Raw genomic sequence first — 16,650 nt, 5'->3', positions numbered from 1 at the left:
CCTTAACGGGATGCATAAAAGCCTCGAATTACTCGTATCCTTCACTCGCTAAGTCACATAGCGAATTTCGCGTATGTTCGATTTCATGAACTAATTCCCGGTTGGCGGTTGAGTGATCTCCGAGAAAAACACCCATGTCACCCTGTGCCCCAAAGGGGACCGCCTGTTACCGTTTCGGCAGAGGTGCAATGACGCCGTCAGAGAACTAAAAATCCTGATGCTCCCACTTGCACATATATTAACCCTGGCCCGGCGTACCGGGCGCTGGCCACAGAGGAAACACGTTACAAAGACCTTGTCGGCTGTTGGACCCAGCTCTTGGAAGTACTTACCGTTGAAACCGGTCCTTCATACAAACACGAACTCCGTACTCGTGGATTTCTTAGCGTATTTGAACGTATAATCATTCAAACCGTCAATCTTCCTGGGACTTAAACAGAGAATTGTTCATCATGACGGAAGCATCCGCTCGGGAACGGACAACCACCAGCAACAATGCTCCGGCTAATATTGAAGTGGACACCTCGGTGCGATATTCCTCCACTGCGCAACATCAGAGCGTGCGGCTTACTTGAATTGCACAGTATGAGAACGACTCAGCGTATGGCGATGAACTGTACGTGATGTGACGCCATGGTTCTCCGGATCCCAAATGATTAGTACTGACGCATGTTCTTCGACATATAGATCGTCATACAGTGCGTCGCTGACCTCGTCGGTGCTCGACTATCGCCACGAGAACGGCCGTCGCTATCATAAATACCGCGATGGGTGTAGGAGCTGACCTCTTCTTGCCGGACCATCCGAGATCTGCTGTAAACTGATCGTTACTTAGCGTACCTACTCCCCAACGATGAATCGGAAAGTGACCGTCTAGACATGTTGCATGAGCTTTGTCTCATGGCATTGCATCGGAAACTCTATTTGGCCCCGATCAAGAAACCGCAGCGGGTGATCGACCTGGCGACTGGGACAGGTCTCTGGGCCATTGATTTTGGTAAGTTCCATGCTTGTGGGGTTCAGTCGACGCAAGATAGTACCAATGCTGACTCATGGTAGCGGACCAACACCCCGAAGCCGAGGTAAAGAATGCTATGGAACGATTACAGATGGACAGAATGCTGATGCCAGATTTGTTTGTTCCAGGTGATTGGTTGTGACTTGAGCCCAATCCAGCCGAGTCTGTCAGTCAGACCTGAGAATCCGTAGCGAGGGTTGCTGAACTGACGGGTATTGGCAGGGTTCCCCCGAACGTGAAGTTCCTGGTGGACGACATCGAGTCAGAATGGGCATATGAAAGCAATCCATTTGACTTCATTCACGCGCGATACCTGACCACCTCGATTAAGGACTATGGAAAACTGATCAAACAATGTTATCGGTATGCCATTGGAACTGTTCCCTGTCTTCGGTCGTGACTCTCTAACGGAAAACAGATCAGTCAAACCCGGTGGGTGGGTGGAATTCCAGGACTGGGACGCCTATCCCCTCTCTGGAGACGGCAGTCTCGACGACACCGGGTTCAAACGGTTCTACGATGAAGTCATCGGCGCGTTTGAGGATGCGGGCTACGAAGCCCGTCCCGGAGCCAAGCTGGAGCAATGGTTCAAAGAGGCGGGCTTCGTGAACATTTACGTGGAGAAGTTTGTCATTCCCTACGGTGTCTGGCCGAAGGATCGCCATCTTGTCAGTTTCCCCCACCTTTGTTCTCCTAACAGCATTGATAATCAATGATCCAGTACTGACTTCTCGTACAGAAGAAACTCGGCGCCTGGAACCAGGCCCAGCTCGAAGCGGCTGGCTTCGAGGGCGGAGCTATGGCCGTTCTGACGCGGTTCAAGCAGTGGACGAAGGAGGAAGTCATTCTTCTTGCCAGCCAGGCCCGCGCCGACGGCCGGAAGCGCAACGTTCATCCGATGTTCTACTTGTGAGTATCCCCGTAGCTTGTAAGCAACACTACCACTCAATATGAAACTAACCGCGAATGACACGGCAGCTGGGTTGTCTACGGCCAGCGTCCCGAGGATTGATCAAGGTGAAATCTGGGATGGGCAATAGTACTATTGAATAGGTCCACATATATAAAAGCCTCCGGCACTGCGTGGGTAGCCTTGGCTTTCGATTATTTCTTTGTATATTTTACTGAAATCTACTCCGTACGTACATGAGTTGATGAAGATGTTGAGAACTAGCGAATACTAGAATCAACAAGAGTACTACTCTTAAGATCAGACACTTGAACTTGGTTCCTAAAGGATTAGAAGTGGATATCATGTGGCTGAGTATTATTTCGACGCGTTTCAGAATCCTCTTGCACTCATTTTGTCTTTCATATGGCATCTCTACGAGGAGGTTCCCCTGTAGATTGGAGCGATGGGGATTTTCTGTCGCCTCTACGGAGTAGGCCTACCTAGGGGTCCTATCACAATCTGCAATCAGATCTGACGAAGCAAGCGGCCTCTTGCCGTCGAGCTGCTGTCTGCAAAAAAGACTTAGAGAAAATCCCATCACCCTCTAGAAGAATTGAAGACTCTGGAACCTATCGACCTCATAAAGGACCACTGGCCAGAGGGCTGAGCCCTAGGGCGAGGTGACGCGCTAGACTGGATGAGGCAAGGGCTCTCCGAGAGGATCGACTGGGAGCACGTCTTGGCACCCTTGCCCTAGAACAACCATTTGCATACGAGTACGGAGTACTACAGTACTAGTATTAACAATTTCTGAATAGTGTTGATTAGGTTCAGTTCTTTGGCATACTATTCTTTGTTCACCGTTGTCCCCGGTGACAATCTGTTCGTGGTTGGATCCAGCGTTTCAACTTTGGAGCAGGACCTGACCTGGGATGGGTTCTCGTGAAAGTTGGGATTAGATCGAGTCCTCCTTCGTGAAGTAATCCGAGAGATCAGCCGTGTTTGTTATGTGTTTATTGGAGGCATGAGTCATGAGAAAATGTGCTCGTTGAAGTAACGCACATTCCACCGGCGTCGGAGCGCAATGAATATTATGAGCGCTTGCAAAGTCTACTTGTGGCCAGGAACAAAGTCTAAAGCCATATATATTACCATAGTTGATCAAAGTGACTACACAGAAGTGTCAATGATACTGTCAACAATTCCAACAATCAACCATTAATTATTCGAGATGAAAGAGATACTATCGCTAATCCAGGACGCCCATTCAAAGCCGGAAAAACAAAACATAGAAGACAAATTGTATCGATCAAGCAGTCTTCTCGCCTTCAGGCTTTGCTTCTTTCTCTTCAGCCTCAGGTTGGGCCTGGCCCGCCGGTGTCGTGCTAACCGCCGTGGGCGCAGATTCAATCCCTTCATCGGAGCTGTTCTTGCTGTTCTTCGTCGTGAACATCTCGCTGTGCGGGCGGATGCCGTAGCGGTCCGCATGTGGGATCTCGTGACCATCCTCATGCGGCACCGACTTCTGTGGCGTCCAGGCAAGGTAGTCACGGCGGACCTCGACGTAGTCGTAGGCGAACTCGCCGAGCTGGTCGTCGTCCATGCCGAGCAGCTCCGCCTCCTCAGAGGCACGCAGCTTCAGGCCAGGGATCTTGTCGATGATGTACGCGATAAGGGCGGACACGACGAAAGTGTAGGCGCTCGAGGCCACGATGAACGCGATTTGGATGTACAGTTGGCGGTAGTTGTGAATCACCCAGCCGCCCTGGTTGGTGCCGGTGGTGGGGTTCTCCAGTCCGACGTTGACGCCGTCCAGGCCGATAACGGCGTCGGAGCCAAACAGCGCGTTGAAGATGAGACCGATGATGCCGGCGACGCCGTGTTCAGCAAAGACATCCATCGAGTCATCGATGCGGATCCAGTACTTGACTGTTGTCTCGTCAGTCACCAGACGTTAACTAGACGGAAATATATAAATAAAACTCACCTTTCGTGGCATAGTTGCACACAATGCCGGTCACAACGCCCAGGATCACGCTTGCCCATGGCGTGAGGAAGCCCGAGGCCGGCGTGGCCGCCACCAGACCCGAGATGGTTCCCGAGCACCAGCCAACCATGGACCACTTGCGAGCCAGTCGCCAGTCAAGCAGAACCCAAAACGCGGCCGCGAAGCTGGCCGTCAGGTTGGTGTTCCAGGACACCATGGCCGCGCGAATGTTAGCACCGAACACGGAGCCGCCGTTGAAGCCCAGCCATCCGAACCACAGGAGCACAGTGCCCAGCAGGATCAGGGACACGTTGTGCGGGCGGAAGTTGATCATCATACGGTCGTGGCGACGGCCAAGCACCCACGCGTACGCCAGCGCTGTCATGCCGGATCCAATTTCGACAGGGCCACCTCCGGCGTAATCCATGACTCCGTATTTGGCGGCCCAGCCGTTGACGTTCCACACCCAGCAGGCCAGGGGGCAGTACACAATCGTGGCCCAGACGAACGTAAACACCATGGCAGGCAGCAGACGACCGCGTTCGGCAATGGCACCCATGCTGATGGCCGCGGTAACACCGCAAAATTGCATCTACCATGCATCAGCATTCCCTCTTTTTCTCTCCCCTTCCTCCCCAGAACATAAGCGTACCTGGTAGAACGCGTACAGCAGCTCCGGGATCAAGGGTGACCCGGGACTCGGAGCGCCCAGCGCCTTCATCAACCCGACATTACGAAGGTTTCCAATGAAGCCGTTGGTCGCGGTATGCGAGAACGCCAAAGAGTAACCCCAGAGGTACCACTGGAACGTCACGACGGTGTACGAGCCCATGCAGGCCCAGATCATGCTCAATGCCGATTTTCGTCGTGCCAGTCCGGAGTAGAGGAAGCCCAGGCCAGGAACCATGAGCATGACCATTGCCGAGGCCACGATAACGTAGGCCTGATCGCCGGATTGGTACCATTTGTTCAGGTTTTCGGTGCCTATGTTGCGGGAACGCGGGATGTCAGCTCGAATATCGTCTGGTCTGACGTAGCACAACACGTACGGGAATCGCCGCCGAGGTCTTCATTTGTGGTGAGGGAGTAGTCGGCCGGTGCCCCTGTCCAGTTGTACGAGGCATATTCGGGAGCGTAGGGAGCCGCGCCGTCCGACATGGTGGACGGCAACTGTACACTGATGGAAGTACGAGTAGATACGGATGGAAACCAACCAGGAGTTCAATCACTGAGAATTCCAGTATCGAATGCAGGAGAACGAAGAAAATAAAAGACTCGGGTCTCCCGTACTGCCTCTTCTGAGAAAAGTCAACCGAGAAAACAGATCAATCCAAACGACGCCTGAGGACTTTATGAATGAAAGTCTCCAGGGGCGCGGAGAGATGGCTCGCCGAATCACAGGCCAGGGCAGTTATCTCGCGGTTTGTGTTTGCAATTAGAATTCCGAGCAGAGATAAGCCGCGATATAGTTCAATACTCGAATTATCAAAAAGGCCAGAAATCCAAATCACTCAAGAGCTTTCCGCGGACCAAGAGAAAAAGAAATTCTGAGATAAAGCGCCAAATAAGCACAAATACCAAGACTTTTCGCGAGGAAACACCAGCTCTTGAGTCCGGAGCATTGGCTGTGATCAACATGGTGACCTCTTGATCTCTTGTCCAAAGCCTACGATGACACGTCTGCCAAGCAGTGGCCATGGCTTGAGCCAGTCTCTGTTCACTGGAGCAGCATCAAATCAATTGCACGCAGACTGAGCGACTTTTTGCCTCTGAAGTGCTGAACGGAAGCTCTGATACGTTGAATTCCTGCATGCTACAATTCTACGCAGGGCATTCCGTTTCATGCTCCGGGAAGTCACTGCAGTAACAAAACAACAAGAATCCTGACGCGAGCAACAATGAGCAGCTCCGAGTATTAAACAACCTCCCGCGCTTAGCACGGCCCAAGCATCCCATGCTCGTATTGACTCAATCCATTTTCCCAGTCTTGTCTCAGCTCGCCTTGCTCTCCCGCTTATCAGCTATCATGCTTTGATCCCTACTGGTTCAATTCCTCCACCTTACGAGTCCTATCGAGCAAATATAGCTCCTCCTACTGGATTCTCTCGCTTCTTCTTCCCATTGGAATTGCTTTCTTCTGATGACTCATTACCCTTCTCCATGCAAAAAGTATCCTCCTCTCTCATCCTCCTGTACTCCGTCCAGCCTCTTCCAACCCTTCGATTTTTGCCATTGAAGAAAGAGTGAAGACTGCTCGCCGTCATCTGCACCGTGCCTTGATTGGCTGTAGATAAGAAGACCCTGGGCCGGGCCCGGTTGTGGTCCGCCAGTGGGTCTGCAGGAAAGCTTCATTGTTTGGGTGAATCGGACGGGCATATCGCTGGCTGCTGATTGGTCAGAGATAATTTGGGATGGGAGAGATAGGCGGGATGCGTCTGATTGGTCAGCAGTCCAGTGAGGGAAGACGTGTGTCATTCTCGCGTTCCGGTCCTCGCCGACGGCGGCTATGTTTGTACATACTCCATACTCCGTACTTTGATCGAAAATGATCGACCGGACGGTGGGAGATGGTATCTTCGTGGGTTGATTGTATGGAGTAGGAATGAGGAGAGGATGGAGTATGGTTTGCGATCTTAGATCGAGATTAGTTTTCTGGGGAAGTTGGTGACATTGTCTGATCCCACCACCATATGTAATCAGGAACATGGATAACGTAGAGCAGAAGTTCCAAGGACGTCTGATGATAGCAGCCTCGCAGCATATCATGAATCCATTCCCATGCCTTTTGGGTACCTTACATAGACCCTACGCAAGGAGTATACTGTACATTCATGTCAGTCAATCGCTCACCATCGCCCGCGCCCGCGCTCGCTCCTCCGCCCGCAGCTTGTCCACCACTTGCGCCGTCTCGCCCCCCCGCTGCACGTCTTCCCATTCGTCCTCGTCCATGGCCATGACCGTCGTAATCTGCGTACAGCGCGCAAATGCCTCGCGGTGTCGATAGCGTCCCGCCCCGCTGCCCACGTCCACCGCGGCGCTGGCAATCCCGGACAAGTCGCGCTCCAGCCGGATCGCTCCCAGCGCGTTGACCCGCCCGTGGTACGACCACAGCCGCTTCTCCAACAGCCGGCTGAGGGACGCCACCGTGACGCCCAAGAGTCGGTCAAAGGCGTTCGCAGTGAGAATGCGCGAGATGGGCAGGAGGAGCTCCGACCAAGCCGCGGCGAACCGCGCGCGCACCAGCTCCCCGCCCTGAGCCTCCTCGCTGTCATCCTCCTCCCCCGCAGAGTCATAAGCGCGTTGCATGGCCGTTGCGCCGTGATCGCGCGGCTGATAGTCGATATCGCGGAACGCGTTGGCTAGAATCGGTCGGAGGCGGTTTTTGACCACATTATTGAACACTACCTGAATCCCATCGGACAACAGGTCGTTCACTTTGGATTCGAACGATGACTGCAGTGACTGCAGAGCCTGGCGCGTCACCGCGGCATCATCAGAGAGAGGAAACAACGCCTCCAGGCTGTTGGGATCATCCTCCCCCTTGTCGACGTGACCCTCAACAATCCGTCCGACGTAGTCCGCCGCCACGTCGAGATTATTGATGAGAACGAGAAACGCAATAACCGTCGCCTCCGGCGGTTGCGCGCCTGGGACTGGCGGCTTCGGGTAATATTCATCCCGCATCTTGCGCTGAATCATCCCAATGAAGTCAGAGCCCAGCACGCGCGACAGCGTCGGGATCACATTCGTCACTACAGCCCGCTGAGAGGTCGCAATGGATTGTTGGACAATTTTTTTTACAATGTACATGATATCGTCGACAGCAGATGTGATATGAGGGGGCTCCACGTTGAGCGGCTTGTGAGGATTCAGCGTCAGTCCGGAGGGGGACTCATCCAGCTGGAAAGCCTTCTCCACCGACCGCCGGACGAAAAAAGTGGTCATGGTGTTAAACGGGCCGATCAGGCGATCGTTAACCTTCTGGGCCAGACTCGACTCAAGCAGAAACTGGGGCAGAACCAGAGGACCTTCCGGATCGGCATCCGCGGGCTGGCACAATCAGCAAGGTGTCGCGCAGCGAGGCGATCATACTCACCTGGCACTTATCTCCCAGGAACCGAGCGTAGAGGGACCACCGTCCCAGCATGATTGATAATTCATTCAAGTTGGCATCTATCTCCTTCATGTCGACGCCCTCCTCTTCCGCGGGTTCCCGATGTCCCGGTGACCCCGTCCGTGGCGTACTGCTCGACCGCTGGCCGGGCAAGAAACTCTGCACTAAAAAGGTAAAGGCATAGGACTTGATGTCAACCAACTTGCGATCTATCCGTCGTTCGTCACTCCATGTATCAATGATGATGCCGCCCTGCACGTCTGCCTCGACTTGCAGCCTCTGGATGACGCGGGTCATCTTGCCCGTTCCGTAGTGGCGCTCAACAAGACCTCCATGCCCATCAATGATTTGAGCAATGTGTTCAAATAATCGGGTCAGAGCATTGGCGTAGAAGAAGATGTCTTGACTTTGCGCGCCGCCCGTGCCTGCGTTCAGATTTGACCGCGCTCGCGCGGCCACGCCCTGGCAAACGTAGCGGCCGTAGACGTCGAGACCGACTTCGGACTTCCCAATCAGCGGGAAGAGCTTGAAGAAGCGAGTAATCTTGGCATCGTTGTTTTCCTTGACCGCTCGGTCAAACTCGCGCAGGAAGAGGCCGCAGAGCGACTCCGACGCATTGTTCAGCGTCACGCTGGGCGGATCCGGCACTTCTGCCGTGGGCACAATCCGTTCCGCAAACTCGCCGTGGATGACCTCGGGCGGGATCTTGGACGCCCGATTCAGGTAGCTGGCAGCGGCCTCCCAGTCCTGCGGGCCCTCCATAGATCCAGTGACTCCCAGCACACACGCTTTGAGTTCGGCCACCTGCTCGACCATATCCAACGTCGCCTTCACTCGTTCCTGTTCCATGTCAAGCCGTCGAACCGCACTCGAAAGGCGCTCCGCGGTCTCTGCGGCACCGGAGAGCATTCCATGGCTGATCGCCCGGGTGGTGCTCGCTTGGGACCCGAGATGCGCTCGGAGAAGATCCAATCGACCAAGCTCGCGCGAGAAATCCTTTTGCGACGCAACCAGTGCATCCAGACGCGCCGTTACGGTCGCTTCCTGTTCGTGCAGGCGGGTTAGAGTGGCTTTGATCTCCGCGATTGACCGAGCGTTGAAGATGTCCGGCGATTGATCCGTGGGGGGTGACGGCAATGGATTCGCATGGCCATTGACTGCGGCGTTGGCCTTGGCCATGATCGCGCTGTGGAATGGGAGTCGAACGTAGAGAGAAATGCCGGAGCCTGGCGGTCAAGACTTGTGGTCTCCGGGATTCAGCGACTCCGTCTTCCATGTTGACTCTGGACAGGCTGTCTTCAGTTCTTGCGGCGCAGATTACGCGCTAAACCGTATCAGGAATAGTCATATCATTGCGGGTGATTTCATTCTCGACCTGATCGGAGGAACATTTCACGTTGTTGATTTGATCGCCCGTGGCGGGCATTGACTGGGATTCCACGATTCATCCACCGGAGCGAGTCAACTCAGTGTCGTTTTTGCAGTTGTCGCTTCGCCGCGATTGCATTTAGTAAACAAATCGCCGCCGTCCGACGCATTTTCGGCCCACATCTGGCCGTTGGAAGATCAGAATGGGCAACGAAGTTTCGACGCTGGTGGATGAAAACACCCCGCCGACCGTCCTGGAACGGCGGGATTTGCCGTCCGTGGCAAAATATATACTGGAGAAGGATATTCGGAGAATCGTGGTCATGGTGAGCGTTGGACATGCTGGTTGGGTCGTCTTCGCATACTGAGCTCGACAGGCCGGTGCGGGTATCAGCACTTCTGCAGGAATCCCCGACTTTCGCTCGCCCGAAACAGGTCTCTATGCTAATCTGGGACATCTGGGATTGGAGCATCCGGAGGACGTGTTCAACATAGAGTTCTTCCGGGTGAATCCTCGACCGTTCTATGCACTCGGCCGGGAGCTCTATCCGGGTCGATTCAAGCCAACCATCACACACTGCTTCTTTACACTATTGTATCGCAAGGGAAGGTTACTTAAATTGTTTACACAAAATGTTGATTGTCTGGAACGTGCCGCCGGCCTCCCCGGCGAGATGATTGTTGAAGCACATGGCAGCTTCGCTTCTCAACGTTGCATTGACTGCAAAAGTCACTACCCGGATGATTTGATGAAAAAAGCTCTGGCCACGGGTGAGGTGCCGCATTGCCAAACGCCGCAATGCAATGGCCTAGTCAAGCCAGATATTGTATTTTTCGGCGAGCCGCTTCCGGAGTCGTTCATTCTCAACCGAACGCTCCCGGCGGCGGCCGACCTGTGCATCATTCTGGGCACGAGTCTAAAGGTCCAGCCGTTTGCAAGCTTGCCTAGCATGTGCCGGAAAGGGACACCTCGGTTGTTGATCAACAAGGAGCGCGTCGGCGGGCTGGGATCCCGACCAGACGACGTCCTGGTGCTGGGCGACTGCGATGACGGGGTTCGGAAGCTCGCTGAGGCACTCGGGTGGCTCGAGGAGCTGGAAGCTCTCTATCGTGAGTTCAACCCGAACCCAGGCGAACGAAAGATCCAGAGCATGCCGCCCAAGACGCGGGAAGAGCTCCTGCAGGATGAGACCGAGCGGCTGTCGGAGGAAGTGGAACGGACGTTACGCCTGTCGCGGGAGCATGAAGAACGAGTGCGGCGGGACCTATCCAAGGAAGACGAGAAGTACAAAAAGGACGAGCAAAAGGCAAAGGCGGAGGATGCCGAGGCTGAGAAGACGCTAGATCCAGACCGTATCCTGCGGACTGAGGACAGCGAAGAGACGTCCCCTCCGTCGGATCCGAACAAACCGGCTTTGTAATGCGCCTTTAAGATGTACGTAGATATGATTGTAATGAATGACAGACATCTCGGGCAGACTGTGATGTCGTCTCAGTTGCTGCTGACGGTATGGGGGGGGGGGTTTCAAATGTCATATAATCTCTTCGCATTCTTTGGTGACTCAATGTTTGAGATCCTTTTCACACCTGGCTTTTCTTGCTCTTCGTTCAGGAATCATCCGGAAATAATACTTCTCTTTTCTAGAAAACAAAAAGCGTCCATTTGTCGGCCCGATCATCGGTGCCTGACTCGATGCGGCCTGGAAGATTCGAGGCTTCGATTTTGTGTCCCGCCCCACGCTGGCGGGCTACATCACTTTCACCGGCATGCCGCTCGAGTAATCGGCATTCTACGCAGCAATTCTTCTTCTCTTCTCACTCTCCTTCTTGAGTCGCGACGATTTGTTTCCAGATCCCATCCGCTCTCGCCATGACGGAATCCGAATCAGGACTCCGGCATCCGCCGTCCCGCAAGGGTAGGACATCCCACCTGACATCAATCATCGAGCAAAGCTCAAACCAGACTCGTTGCAGGATCCATGAGCGACGTGCCCAAGAGTATCCTGGAGCAGATCCGGGAGTTCGAGCAAATGTTTACCGTCGACCGAGCGAAGCTGAAGCAGATTGTGGCGCACTTTGTAAAGGAATTGGAGAAGGGTAGGCAGATGGCCTTGTTTCCCTGGATTGGTATATTTCGTAGCAGAGGTGATAGCAGTTGCTGACGGACGGCAAACTGTGTAGGCCTGTCGGTGGAGGGAGGTAATATTGTAAGTCAGCTCAGAGGCGTCGTGGCTGCCCGCGCCGGCTGACAACGCTCCCAGCCTATGAATGTCACCTGGGTCTTCGGCTTCCCCGATGGCAACGAGCAGGGTACTTTCCTGGCCCTCGATATGGGCGGTACCAACATGCGAGTCTGCGAAGTCGTCCTGACCAAGAACCACGGCGAGTTTGACATCACCCAATCCAAGTATCGGATGCCTGAGGAGCTCAAGAGCGGGACGGCCGAGGAGCTGTGGGATTATATCGCGGACTGTCTACATCAATTCCTCGAGCAGCACCACCGAGGCGAGGAGTTGCACAATGTCCCTCTAGGCTTTACGTTTTCGTACCCAGTTACGCAGGAATACATCGACCATGGTGTGCTGCAGCGGTGGACCAAGGGCTTCGATATCAGTGGCGTTGAGGGGCACGACGTGGTGCCGCAGTTTGAGGCGGCGTTGCGAAAGCGGGTACGGCCGTTACATCTTATCTTTGGAAGACTTGATGGAGTACTGACGGTAATCGACAGGGCCTGCCCATCAAGACAACGGCACTGATCAACGATACCACGGGAACCATGATCGCCTCGGCGTACACGGATCCTGAAGTCAAGATTGGCTGCATCTTCGGGACGGGTGTGAATGCGGCCTACATGGAAAACGCCGGGTCGATTCCCAAGATTGCCCACCTGAATTTGCCGCCTGAGACGCCCATCGCGATCAACTGCGAGTACGGCGCCTTTGACAACGAGCACGTCGTGCTGCCGCGGACCAAGTACGATATTATCATTGACCGGGACTCGCCGCGTCCCGGCCAGCAAGCGTTTGAGAAGATGACCGCAGGGCTGTACCTGGGCGAGATCTTCCGGCTGGCGCTTCTCGACGTGATCGACAACAAGCCGGGTCTGATCTTCGCGGGTCAGGACGTGTCCAAACTGCGCAAGCCGTACTATCTCGACGCGTCGTTCCTGGCGAGCATCGAGGAGGATCCGTACGACAACCTGCGGAACACGCAGGAATTGTTCGAACGGGTGCTCAACATCAAGCCGATGCAGGCGGAGCTGGAGCTCATCCGGCGATTGGCAGAGTTGATCGGCACGCGGGCGGCACGGCTGTCGGCGTGTGGCGTGGCAGCCATCTGCACGAAGAAGAAGATGGAGTCGTGCCACGTTGGCGCGGACGGTACCGTCTTCAGCAAGTACCCGCACTTCCGCGCGCGCGGGGCAAAGGCGCTGCGCGAGATCCTCGACTGGAAGGACGACGAGCCGGACAAGGTGGTCATCCTGCCGGCGGAGGACGGCTCGGGCGTGGGCGCTGCGCTGATTGCGGCCCTGACGTTGAAGCGAGTGAAGGAGGGCAACCTGGTTGGCATTCGCGACCGGGTGACCATGACGCACATGGTCGATTAATACCTAGATGCGGGTCGAAGTGTTCTCGCATGAAGCCTACGCTGGCATCGGAGTTCTGGAGGAGAGCACAACGAGTGTCGACTGCCCAGTTCTTCTAGTTACATACCCACCTATGAGCACTCCGTACATGGTCTCAAAAAATGCACAACCGTCTTGATTGCTACGTACATATGGACTCGGCCAGTAAAGACGGTTCAAATGGTTTTGTAGGAGCTGCTGAAATCCTATCCTTGCCTGTACGAGTACCTAGGCATGATCATGCATGAGCTCAAGAGCTGGCTCTCAATCCAAACCTCCGCAGAAGGGCGGGGCGGAGCGGACTCTCCTCTGTCGATCAAGCGGGAGTCCCTCCACCAAGTTCATAACCAGCTTGGGAAGGCCCTCGGTGAATTGCCACTGTTACGGTTATTCCATGTATTTACCAGACGTCTGTTAACTATGGGTAGCCATAAACAAGACCATGCGAGGCCTCCATTGGGAGCACGTGCGACCATAGCTCAACGATTGTCCAATAGAGATTTGGTGTAGCTTAGCTTGATACCAAACACGGAAAGTGCAGTACTCCGTACGGATTCGTTATTTCGTTACCATAACAAGACAATGCGGAATCATGACCGCAAATCCATTCCGCCCCCGCCATAGGATGAGCACTGTTTATACTTGATAGGTAGATTCCTGGTGCAAATCCGAGAACACGGAGGATCCGCTTAGTTACGGTCACCCACGGATTTCGGCCTGGTTTTGAAGCTATCAGGTCTCTTCGAGGTTCATTGCGGGAAAGGTTGCGGTTCCCCGTAGACCGCATCGGCGCATTTTAGTGGGCCCTCCAATCGACCTTCGTCTGAACGTGTTCGAGCTCGCAGTTGTGAGCTCACAAGTCTTCCGTACAGCTTCAATCCCCGAGTTCCTGCGCGCCGAGTTGGCGCCGACAGTTAGCCCAACATGAGGTATGTTGCTACTCTACTTGTTGGAGGCGACCCTCGTCTGCATTGATGCTGATTCTCTCTTCAGGTTCGGAGAGCAGTTGCGCTCGTCTATGATTAAAGAGTTCTACTGGCACTACATCGCCTACGAAGATCTCAAAGATGCCCTCAAGACACCCTACGTGACGGAGCCGACGCCCGCGAACCCCAAGCCCGAACGCCGACCGTGGACGGAGGAGGACGAGAAACGCTTCGTGGCCTTGCTGGAGAGCGAGCTGGACAAAGTCTACACCTTTCAAAAGCTCAAGCGGGAGGAGATCATCCGGCGCATCCAGGCCAGTGACCGCGAGGTCAATGAGGTCGTCAGCCGCCTCGAGCGGTCGATGTCGGACCCCCGTCGCGCGGCGGAGCGACCCACCGATGAGGACTTTATGCTGCTCGAGCAGGACTTGAGCGACATCATTGCCGATGTCCATGACCTGGCAAAGTTTGCGCGCTTGAATTATACGGGGTTTCAAAAGATCATCAAGAAGCACGATGTAAGCATGGACCTTTGGTTATTTGCACTTTACGTGGTTTGGTTTTGCTGATGTCGGTGAGAGAAACGCACTCGATGGTACCTGAAACCCGTGTTTGCTACCCGTCTGAATGCCAAGCCGTTCTTCAAGGACAACTATGATGCCTTTGTGGTCCGGCTGTCGCGCCTCTATGATCTTGTTCGAAACAAGGGAAATCCCGTGAGGGGTGACTCAGCGGCTGGCGGTGCGCAGCAGAACTTTATCCGGCAGACGACCAAGTACTGGGTCCATCCGGATAACATTACAGAGTTGAAGTTGATCATCTTGAAGGTATGTTGCTCCTCCTCTGCTACGTGGTGATACGATTCTGACCCCGTGCAGCACCTCCCGGTGTTGGTGTTCAACCCAAGCAAGGAGTTTGAAGAGAAAGATACCGCCATCTCATCCGTCTATTTCGACAATCCTGATACCTGGGAACTGTACCAGGGGCGGTTAAAGAAGACAGAAGGTGCGGAAGCCATTCGAATGCGATGGTACGGCGGCATGGAAAATGACCAGATCTTTGTCGAGCGTAAAACGCACCGAGAGGACTGGACGGGCGAGAAATCAGTCAAGGCGCGATTCCCCATGAAGGAGAAGCACGTGAACGCGTATCTCTCGGGCCAGATGACCGTAGGGCAGGTGTTTGAGAAGGCGCGCAAGGAGGGTAAAAAGTCAGAGCAGCAGATCAAGGACTGGGAAGCGCTGGCCAGGGAGATCCAGTATCGGGTTGTATCGCGCCAACTGCGGCCTGTGGTGCGGACCTTCTACCATCGCACTGCCTTTCAGCTGCCGGGGGACGCGCGGGTGCGGATCTCACTTGACACCGAGCTCTGCATGATCCGCGAGGACAACATTGGACGTGACCGGGCCGGCGACAATTGGCGCCGAATGGACATTGGGATTGATTTTCCGTTTTCGCAGCTGCCGCCTGAGGACATTGTGCGGTTTCCGTACGCGGTACTGGAGGTCAAGCTGCAGACGCAGGCCGGGCAGGAACCGCCACAGTGGATTCGGGATCTGACATCCAGCCACCTCGTTGAAGCGGTACCCAAGTTCAGCAAGTTCATCCACGGCTGCTCGACGCTGTTTCCGGACAAGATCCATCTGCTGCCGTTCTGGTTCCCGCAGATGGACGTGGACATCCGCAAGCCGGTGACGCGACCGTTTGGCATAATAAGGCCCGCGCAGAGCTCGAGCATTTCGACCACGGACGATCCAGATGATGATGAGACGGACGAGGACGAGGCGTCGCCCTCGACGGCCGAAGGAGGAGATCGCCAGGAAGCAGAGGCTGGCGAGAGAGCCGGCGCCATGGACGCACCTTGCAACGAACTGGATGTGGAGGAACGCGTCGCGGCGGACCCGCTTGCAGGAGACGAGGATTACCCTCTATATGATTCCGAAGACGAGTCTGACAGCGCGGAGGCGCTGGAAGAGGCGCGGCGCGTGGGCGGCGTGCACTACTATCGAAAGCTGGCCAATTACTACCTCAACCGTGCTGGCTATGTCACATGGGAGGTTATTAAATTCCTGACGCCACGGCCTCGGGCAACGCGGATGCCTCCAGAATCCGAGACCGGTATGACGATCATGGGAACTGGCAAGCGGACCGTCAAGCGGTTCATTGCACCAAAGGGCAAACGTAGGTCCTCTCCGCATCGCGTGAAAGGAAGGAAAGACTAACTCCTATTAGGGATCCACGTCCCAGTCCGTGTCGAACCTAAAGTCTACTTCGCCACCGAACGCACGTTCCTGTCCTGGCTCGAATTCTCCATCATCCTGGGCTCGATCGCCGCAACGCTGCTCAACTTTGGCCGCGATCCCGTTGCGATGACCGCCGCGTGGCTCTTCACAGCGCTCGCCACCGCGGCAATCCTTTACAGCCTGGTGCTGTACATCTGGCGCGTCGATAAGATCCGCAAGCGCCGAGACGTGAAGCGCGTGTATCATGAAAAATGGGGTCCGACAGTGTTGTGCCTGGGGGTGCTTGTGGCCGTAGTTGTGAATTTGAGTCTGAGGCTTTGATCTATGACATAATGTTTTTCATTTTTGTTCGATGCTAGTTGTTCTCATACGAACTCATATTAGCGGCATTCTCGCTCGTGGTCAAATGTAGGTTATGAAGAATGAGAATCATGAACAGAAAAGCCATCAACTGGGGAATTTGTTTTGTACATTGCT

At 54.6% G+C, this 16,650-nt stretch overlaps 6 protein-coding genes across 6 annotated transcripts; 4 read left to right on the top strand and 2 right to left on the bottom strand.

Annotated features, from left to right (window-relative positions):
* Positions 1-452: 452 nt before the first annotated feature.
* On the top strand, positions 453-2,030 carry VTN31DRAFT_2665 (uncharacterized protein; the record flags this gene model as incomplete). Its single annotated transcript, XM_069402858.1, has 10 exons — positions 453-527; positions 585-616; positions 688-773; positions 836-997; positions 1,060-1,082; positions 1,147-1,184; positions 1,241-1,381; positions 1,437-1,686; positions 1,758-1,927; positions 1,997-2,030. 10 exons carry the CDS (start codon positions 453-455, stop codon positions 2,028-2,030), a joined length of 1,011 nt encoding a protein of 336 aa, XP_069262098.1.
* A 1,189-nt stretch (positions 2,031-3,219) lies between these two features.
* On the bottom strand, positions 3,220-5,055 carry VTN31DRAFT_2664 (uncharacterized protein; the record flags this gene model as incomplete). The annotated part of the gene is made up of 4 exons (XM_069402857.1): positions 3,220-3,839; positions 3,898-4,489; positions 4,550-4,881; positions 4,947-5,055. The coding sequence occupies 4 exons, from the start codon at positions 5,053-5,055 to the stop codon at positions 3,220-3,222; spliced, it is 1,653 nt and encodes a 550-aa protein (XP_069262097.1).
* A 1,680-nt stretch (positions 5,056-6,735) lies between these two features.
* On the bottom strand, positions 6,736-9,190 carry VTN31DRAFT_2663 (uncharacterized protein; the record flags this gene model as incomplete). Its single annotated transcript, XM_069402856.1, has 2 exons — positions 6,736-7,947; positions 7,994-9,190. 2 exons carry the CDS (start codon positions 9,188-9,190, stop codon positions 6,736-6,738), a joined length of 2,409 nt encoding a protein of 802 aa, XP_069262096.1.
* A 392-nt stretch (positions 9,191-9,582) lies between these two features.
* On the top strand, positions 9,583-10,800 carry VTN31DRAFT_2662 (uncharacterized protein; the record flags this gene model as incomplete). The annotated part of the gene is made up of 2 exons (XM_069402855.1): positions 9,583-9,705; positions 9,757-10,800. The coding sequence occupies 2 exons, from the start codon at positions 9,583-9,585 to the stop codon at positions 10,798-10,800; spliced, it is 1,167 nt and encodes a 388-aa protein (XP_069262095.1).
* Positions 10,801-11,249: 449 nt separating this feature from the next.
* VTN31DRAFT_2661 (uncharacterized protein) lies at positions 11,250-12,986 on the top strand (the record flags this gene model as incomplete). Its single annotated transcript, XM_069402854.1, has 5 exons — positions 11,250-11,295; positions 11,354-11,476; positions 11,561-11,586; positions 11,641-12,048; positions 12,108-12,986. The coding sequence occupies 5 exons, from the start codon at positions 11,250-11,252 to the stop codon at positions 12,984-12,986; spliced, it is 1,482 nt and encodes a 493-aa protein (XP_069262094.1).
* Positions 12,987-13,928: 942 nt separating this feature from the next.
* VTN31DRAFT_2660 (uncharacterized protein) lies at positions 13,929-16,494 on the top strand (the record flags this gene model as incomplete). The annotated part of the gene is made up of 5 exons (XM_069402853.1): positions 13,929-13,933; positions 13,998-14,448; positions 14,512-14,757; positions 14,809-16,111; positions 16,163-16,494. The coding sequence occupies 5 exons, from the start codon at positions 13,929-13,931 to the stop codon at positions 16,492-16,494; spliced, it is 2,337 nt and encodes a 778-aa protein (XP_069262093.1).
* Positions 16,495-16,650: the final 156 nt, after the last annotated feature.

Source organism: Thermomyces dupontii (assembly GCF_041956625.1).
Source record: "Thermomyces dupontii strain NRRL 2155 unplaced genomic scaffold VTN31scaffold_2, whole genome shotgun sequence".
Lineage (NCBI taxonomy): Eukaryota > Fungi > Ascomycota > Eurotiomycetes > Eurotiales > Trichocomaceae > Thermomyces > Thermomyces dupontii.
This window is presented reverse-complemented; position numbering and strand designations above follow the sequence as displayed.